The sequence below is a fragment of the Azolla caroliniana genome, unplaced genomic scaffold (assembly GCF_043228905.1).
Source record: "Azolla caroliniana isolate FFs.n. ecotype wild unplaced genomic scaffold, voAzoCaro1.0.p SCAF_12, whole genome shotgun sequence".
Taxonomy (NCBI): Eukaryota; Viridiplantae; Streptophyta; class Polypodiopsida; order Salviniales; family Salviniaceae; genus Azolla; species Azolla caroliniana.
The window spans coordinates 3,099,781-3,107,166 of record NW_028230447.1 but is presented as its reverse complement, the minus strand read 5'-3'; the positions used below and the strand labels follow the sequence as shown (position 1 = coordinate 3,107,166).

General features: G+C 37.4%; 1 protein-coding gene across 1 annotated transcript; it reads left to right on the top strand.

Moving 5' to 3' along the window:
* The first annotated feature begins 243 nt into the window (after positions 1 to 243).
* LOC147856834 (pumilio homolog 3-like) lies at positions 244 to 6,133 on the top strand. Its single transcript, XM_087328282.1, has 9 exons — positions 244 to 858; positions 1,396 to 2,570; positions 2,683 to 2,824; positions 3,226 to 3,333; positions 3,445 to 3,657; positions 3,762 to 3,872; positions 3,975 to 4,169; positions 4,885 to 5,059; positions 5,412 to 6,133. Exons 1-9 carry the CDS (start codon positions 244 to 246, stop codon positions 5,435 to 5,437), a joined length of 2,760 nt encoding a protein of 919 aa, XP_087184408.1. The 3' UTR covers positions 5,438 to 6,133.
* The last annotated feature ends 1,253 nt before the right edge of the window (positions 6,134 to 7,386 follow it).

The window sequence follows — 7,386 nt, the reverse complement described above, 5'->3', positions numbered from 1 at the left end:
AGACTGCTCAAGGTAAGATTTAAAAATCTTTTTAAATACTGCATATCATATACAATGCATTGAATGTGGGATGAGAGAAACCATCGGTTTGCATATGTATGCGACTCAAAGATAGATAGGTACATAGATCCATACACAATATGAATTAATTGATTAAGCCTACCGTAAGTTATATAAAAGAAGAAAAACTGTACTTTATCAGATTCAGGAGAGGGAGCACTAACTTCAACAATCCACTATTGGATGAAAAATATTGGTGGAAGTGGAATTCAAGGAGCAATGGGAACAAGTGGTGGCAATGTTAGACAAGCATCAGGGCCACCTGGAATATTGAATGGAAATCTGAGCAATGAGAAGGCGGCCACCCAAGAGTTGGATATGCTATTGAAGTCTCATTCTAGGTTGGATAACATTCTTAACACAAGAGATATGGGTTCTCTACACCGAAGTGGAAGTGCACCTCCTAGTGTTGAAGGGTCTTTGGCTTCAATGAGTGGAAACCAACTTTTGGGATCTGGTGGTGTCATTGGCAGTGGTATTGTTGAGTCAGAACAACAGCTACGATCTGACCCCACATATCTAGCTTACTATTATTCTCATGTTAGCCTCAACCCAAGATTGCCTCCACCTCTCATTACTAGAGAGAATTATCATCTCGCCCAGCAATTGGCCGCAGGGAGGCTCAAATCTTTGGATAATAGCAATGGGAGATCTTTGTTTCTGTCACAATCGATTCTTCCAACACACAAGGAGGAGCCCGAGCTGGAGGATGAGAAACTCCCATTGCGCAAAGAGGTACGGGGTGATGGCTCATCAGCATACGCAAGCCGATCAAATAGCATGGTCGGTCGTCTTCAGGTAGGTGTTTCAATTACCTTTACTTGGTCAAGGCATTTTTTGTTTCTCACTCACATGAACTACTACCTACCATTGCATCTCTCATATACATATAGTTTAGTTCATTCATAAGATAATTGATCTGTGTGGTAGGCCGTATGTAAGAAAGGTGTTTTGATCTTGTTTGGTTGGTTCAATATTTTTGTTTCTCCCTGGATCATCTACGACTTATTAGTGCATCTCTCATATGCACATTCATCATATGGTAACCAATCTGAGAGCTTGATAGGCGTTAATTAGGTAAGTGCTTCGATTTCCCTTGTTGGGTAGGTATATTTGTTTTTCATTCTCATAAATTACTACATGTCAATGCATCACCCGAATGCACATTTAGTTTGGTCACCTTATGCAAACAGACAAGAGAGTATAGGAGGTTTTATTTAGGCATGTGTTTCAATTTTCTTTAGCATTTTTGTTTCTCAATCGCTTGATGACTATGTTTTCCATTATGTTTAGTTTGATTCATTATTATGACGTGAATGCTATTTCTTTCGGCAGGAAGATGCATCCGGGACTTCAACTTCTCATTCAAATGCATCTAACCCTGCAATGAATTCTCGGTCCACAACACCAAACCCCTTGTTGAGCTCCCGCTCGACAACACCAAAACCAGCTATAATGCACATGCTGAGTAACTCTACAGTTGGTTCCGTTTCGAGAATCCCGACATCAGAGCAAGCTGGGAGACTGGCTGGTGTAACTGGAACTGCTGAGTTGGCTGCTCGGTTACAAAATATAAACCTTTCTGGCTCATCAGATAAACAAGAAGAGGAGGGTGTACAGCTCCAATATGCGTTACAGCAAACAATTCGAGCTCAACAACACCAAAATCCTCATCGCATCTCAGGACCAGAATCAAGTAATAGGATGCAAGCTAGATATAATCCGTCAAACTCCACTACAAGCTTGCAACAACAGGTTTCTGGGGCTACGAATAACATGGCAGCTGCCATGTCATATATGGCGACAAATCCTTATTATCCAAGTTTACATGCATATGCCCCACTCTATGGTCTTGGGGCTTATGCAGCTGTAAATCCTTCTCTTATACCAGCTGTAATGGCTAATTATCCATCATATGATACCACCTCTACACGAACACCACCATCTGGTTCCTCTAATGGTGTGGGTGCGGATGTACAGCAATTATATAAATACTCATCTCAAGGTGGGGTTCCCTTGCAAACCCTCCAAGATCCATTGTATTATCATTATTTGCAGCAGTATTCTGCTGAGAATGCTCGGAATGCTTTGAATTTAGGTGACCCACGAGGTCCATATGGGTCAGCAGATCCGCTAGAGATGCAAAAAAACCAGATACATTCTTTATTGCAGCTCTCCAGAGGTGTTCCTTATGGTGCACAACCAGGGAACAAGAATAACTCTTATGTGCCAGCATACTATGGGGCTCCTGGCATAGGCTTTGTGATGCCTTATGGAAGCTCATCGATTTCAAGCCCTTTGCTTCCTGGCTCTCCTATGGTAGCTAATGCATTCTCCTTGAGACAAACCGATTCACGTATCCCTGTAGGGGTTGGAAGGACCAATGTTCACACGGGAACAAGTGATTCGGGAGAAGAAATTAGGGGCTCAACTTTGCTAGACGAGTTGAAAAACAATAAAACAAGAAAATTTGAACTCGCAGACATAGCTGGCCATGTGGTTGAGTTTAGGTGATTCTTTTTCTTTTCGTTTCTTTTTGTTCTTTGGGGGTTTTTCTAACCAAAAGTTTGTATAATTAACTGTAAGAATTGGTATATTTTCTTTTGCGACATTTTTGCCCAGCTCTGATCAGCATGGAAGTCGATTCATTCAGCAGAAGTTGGAGAGTGTATCATTAGAGGAGAAGGAATCAGTGTTTCAGGAAGTCTTGCCACATGCTTTCAATCTGATGACTGATGTTTTTGGCAACTATGTCATTCAAAAGGTAACAATTTACTTTGCATGTTTCTGGGTGGGTGGTTGCTGGTCATCATGCCTTTCCAGCAAGCTTACAAATCTTGTTCATGTGTATGTAAAATAGCTTACCTTGAGAGTAGCTTCTCCTCTGAGACTCTGATAATGAGACAGAAAGAAAGGAATTAAAGTCATACATTTATTTCCATTGAAAGCGTAGAACATCAATGAAAAGTTAGATCTTTTAAATAAACTGTACCTCTGGTTTTGGTGCTTATAGCTATTAATGCTGTACTTCTTATAGGAAATTAGTCTATCCATGTGGTGGTTATACATGCCCTTTATTTCATTTTATTGTTATTTAAGTGAAATCTGAAATTTGGACATATACTTGGGATTTGTGGAGTTACTTTTATTTCCTTGAGGTGGCAGTTCCTTGAGCACGGAACCCTTGCACAAAGGTTACAACTTATAGAACAGCTTGTGGGACATGTCTTGGCATTAACACTTCAAATGTATGGGTGTAGAGTCATACAAAAGGTGTTACATTCATCCCTCTTGTATATTCAGTTATACAAAGTTTCCGTTTCGTTTCTCATAAAATGTTCATCCATTTGAGTGTACTTAACATTTTAAACATCCTCAATCCAGGCTTTGGAAGTTCTTGATGTAGAACAGCAGATTAAGATAATATCGGAGCTAGATGGCCATGTAATGCGATGTGTACGAGATCAAAATGGAAATCACGTTATCCAGAAATGTATAGAATGTGTTCCTTCAGATCATATTTTGTTCATATTATCATCTTTCAAAGGGCAAGTTGTTGTGCTCTCTACCCATCCATATGGTTGCCGGGTCATCCAGGTCAATCATATACTTTCTAACTTTGCCAATGTGTTTTCCGCTGAATTAACAATGGAGACCTCTCTCTCTCTCTCTCTCTCTCATCACATATTTCTTTATTGCAGCGGGTTTTAGAGCATTGCAATGACGAGCAAAAACAAGGTGGTATTATGAAAGAAATCTTAGAAGATGTGTGCACTTTAGCACAGGACCAGTATGGTAATTATGTTGTGCAGGTATCATGGAGTTGACTTTTTTCTGAATTTCATATGGATGCATTTTCAAGTACTCTTTGCTCATGATGGGAATATTGTTTTCTTTATATCCTTTTATGGCAGCACATCCTGGAGCATGGCAAACCAGAGGAGAAAACTGAGATCTTGACAAAAATGCTTGGGCAAATAGTCCAAATGAGCCAGCACAAATTTGCTTCGAATGTTGTCGAGAAATGTCTTGAATTTGGGGGCCCTAAAGAACGTCAAATGTTAATCACAGAAATGCTTGGTGAGACGGACGAGAATGAGCCCTTGCAGGTAGTATCACTAAGTTTTGCAATTACATGTATTATTAAGCATGGCATGCCCTTGTCCATGGACTGCAATGAAGACACTGCATTTCTAACATTGCATTTTGAAGCTTATGCTTGTTCACAACCGAAATGAGGGCTAATTTGTATACATTTTAAACATGACATGGTGATTGTTCATAACCCAAATATAGCATTTTAAGTATGACATATTAATAATCCAAAGGAAGCCTAAGAAATTGTAACATTGCATTTTAGTATGATATGAGCTTGTTTATATCTCAAATCAAGATTAAGCTATATGATGAAAGAGGTAATAAAAACAAAATCTCATTATAGGCTATATGTTGAAAGATCTGCATGCAAATATGATCTTAAGACGTTTCACTTCCGATATAGTGTCCCCTAAAGAGCTCAAAAAGAAGAAGAAAATCTCATAGCATGCTATCATGAAAGATGAGTATGCAAGTTATGTTATTTTCATGTTTTCTCTTTCAATCTAGTTATTTCCCTAAAGAAATGAAGAAAACATAAAAAGAAATCTCATCCCTCGCTAACATAAAAAGAAATCTCGTCCGCGGCTATGATGAAATTAGTATGTCGATCATGTTGTTTTTCAAGTTTCTCTTCTAGAAATCAATTAAATCATGTTGTTTTAATTTTTTTTCTCTTTTAAGAATCCAATGTGTTGATATCTTAAGAATAATAATGCTTTTTCACAGGCTATGATGAAAGATCAGTTTGCGAATTATGTTGTTCAGAAGGTTCTAGAAACATGTGATGACCAACAACGTGAAGTGCTGCTTTCTCGGATACGGGTTCATTTACACGCATTGAAGAAGTACACTTACGGGAAGCACATTGTAACTCGCGTTGAAAAACTTGTCATGGCTGGAGGTAAGTGAAATACACCTTTCCAACTTGAAGAAGAGAAAATGGAAGAGATTTATTTCTTTTTGGGCAAAACACCAAACATAGATATAGGTGTTGGGTATTTAGTATTTACCAGAATATCCCAATGTAGCATCTAATCATGTACTAGAGAGGAGTAATCTTCTTGTTGGGAAATTTGGGATGGATTTCTTTAGTTTAATGGCAACTGAGAGATTGGCATACCGGTTAGGGCCATCCCCTTATATACCGTTATGGGTCATCTGGGGTTCAATTCCTGATCTTGCCCTCGGTTGCCATAGCCAGAAAGTGTTTGTTTTGGTTTTTGGCTGATTGAGTGTTGTGTGATGATGAGCAGAGCGTCGCGGGGCTGCAACCGTGTGAAGATAATATTCATTTCCGAACCACTAACTGTATAACTCTGTGTGAATAAAATATACAACTCAACACACCCCTAGTGTTCCATCAGGTTGAATTTGGATTGAGAAAAACCCGTAGTGTTCGATATCAAAACCATTTGATATTTTTACTTTGCTGGTAATAAAGCCACAAAATGGAGTAAAGAAAACACATAAACATACCAATGAATGTTTTGTGACATGGTTTGTAAGAAAGAGAAAAGTTTCCCGTCTCAGGAGCCTTCTCGTCATCATCATTTATGTACACTTGAGGATAGACATCATCAACTGTACAGCTTCAGGAAAACACAAAATGGTTCAAATACATGGTCTACGAAGCTTCTTTTTCAATGCCAAATTTCTTTGCAAGATTATGGATTGGAAAAGCATGAATTATAAATACAGATATTTGCCGGTCGATTGGTCGGTCAGTTGATCTTATATTTTTACACATCAAAATTCGAAGCAGTATATTGTCTTTTCTTTTTTTTTTGGGTTGTAAAAGGAAAGAAAACTCAGCCTTTCCTATTTTGTGCATTCATGCATGTTGTATTAATTGATGTAAGGTTTTTTTTTTGAATATGTGATTGAACCATTGCCTTTGACTTTGGAGAAAGTCAGCACCATGAAGAATGTAATATTGAAATTTGACTTTAATGCAACGACATTTTGGAGATATTCTCTTTCACATGCTCCACCATTTTATATTTTATTATTTATTGCTTAAAACTCAATTTACTGAAACTAAAATGCAAACCTAAACCAATCAGAATGAGAACATTAGGATGAACAAACTTCCGTGTGATCTAAAATTTGAATGAATCTGAAACATATAGCTTGGAGAGGAGCTTTTGATGCCAGTTTTTGTTTCATTTTCTTTTTGATTAAATGAAATTACTTTACTAATTATGTGCTATACTTTTGTTAAGAGAGTAAGTTTAAGTAAATATATAGAAATCATTTTATTCATGCATACATTGGGATCTACATACCAATGTACATATATGTGTTATCGCTCCTATAGCCAGTTATGAAACATGTGCAATAATACATAACTTACATGTTTGCTTCAGGAGAATTTCACTCATGCTATACACCTTCCCATTGTATGAACTGAGTAATGCATCCAATATATTTTGCACTTTTCTGTCAAAGAATCAACATAACTGTTGCTATTGCTATATCGAAAATATAGCAATCAAGCAAAATTAGAATAAAAAACCAAGTAGACTATAGATCATGAGCTAGAGAGATTGATTGCATTATGAATGAATGGATGCTTTACTAGGATATGCACAGAGTTCTTAGAAATGATTAGAATACCAATTTATAAGAGCATAGATGTTGAATGACTAATAATGAATGAGGGTAACATAATAGGAGAGGTTTGTTGTGTGTCAATGAGGTGCTTACAACATGGTAGCTTGGCTTTTGCCATTGTCATGAATCTTGAGCTTACAATGTTTATACAAATTGGTTTTTGCATTGATTACTACTATGTACTCCATAAAACCATTCTCCCTCCTAGAGTAGTGCACTAAGTAGATTCGAGGGATTACCTATGGTAGCCATGGATTGGATTGTCATGGTGCCCATGTTAAGCTTAAAATACATGAAAACACTAATGCAAGGCTAGTGACCTTATGTCTTAGTGTATGAGGACAACATATTAGGCGGTGTTTATTTAGGTTCACTAATGTGTAAATAGATTGCTCATTAGAATCTACAACAATAAATTAAGAGTGATAAGTCATCATGTGAAATTACTCCAAAAGACTCCCAACAACTTATTCTTGTTATTTAGTCAACTCAAACAAAAGGAGAACTAGTTTTCAATAATGCAACCAATTTATCATTAATCTTATTTGGCATTATTACAAGTGCTCACAAGGAAGAAAGGTACCTTCTACTTGGTAATTCTTTTCTTTATATCAT

Excerpts from the sequence above, each read along its gene's own strand:
- LOC147856834 (XM_087328282.1), top strand. The coding sequence starts at position 244 with ATGAAAAATATTGGTGGAAGTGGAATTCAAGGAGCAATGGGAACAAGT. Across the intron at positions 3,334-3,444 it reads GGTGTAGAGTCATACAAAAG|GCTTTGGAAGTTCTTGATGT; the intron begins GTGTTACATTCA and ends TCCTCAATCCAG. Across the intron at positions 5,060-5,411 it reads AAAACTTGTCATGGCTGGAG|AGCGTCGCGGGGCTGCAACC; the intron begins GTAAGTGAAATA and ends GATGATGAGCAG.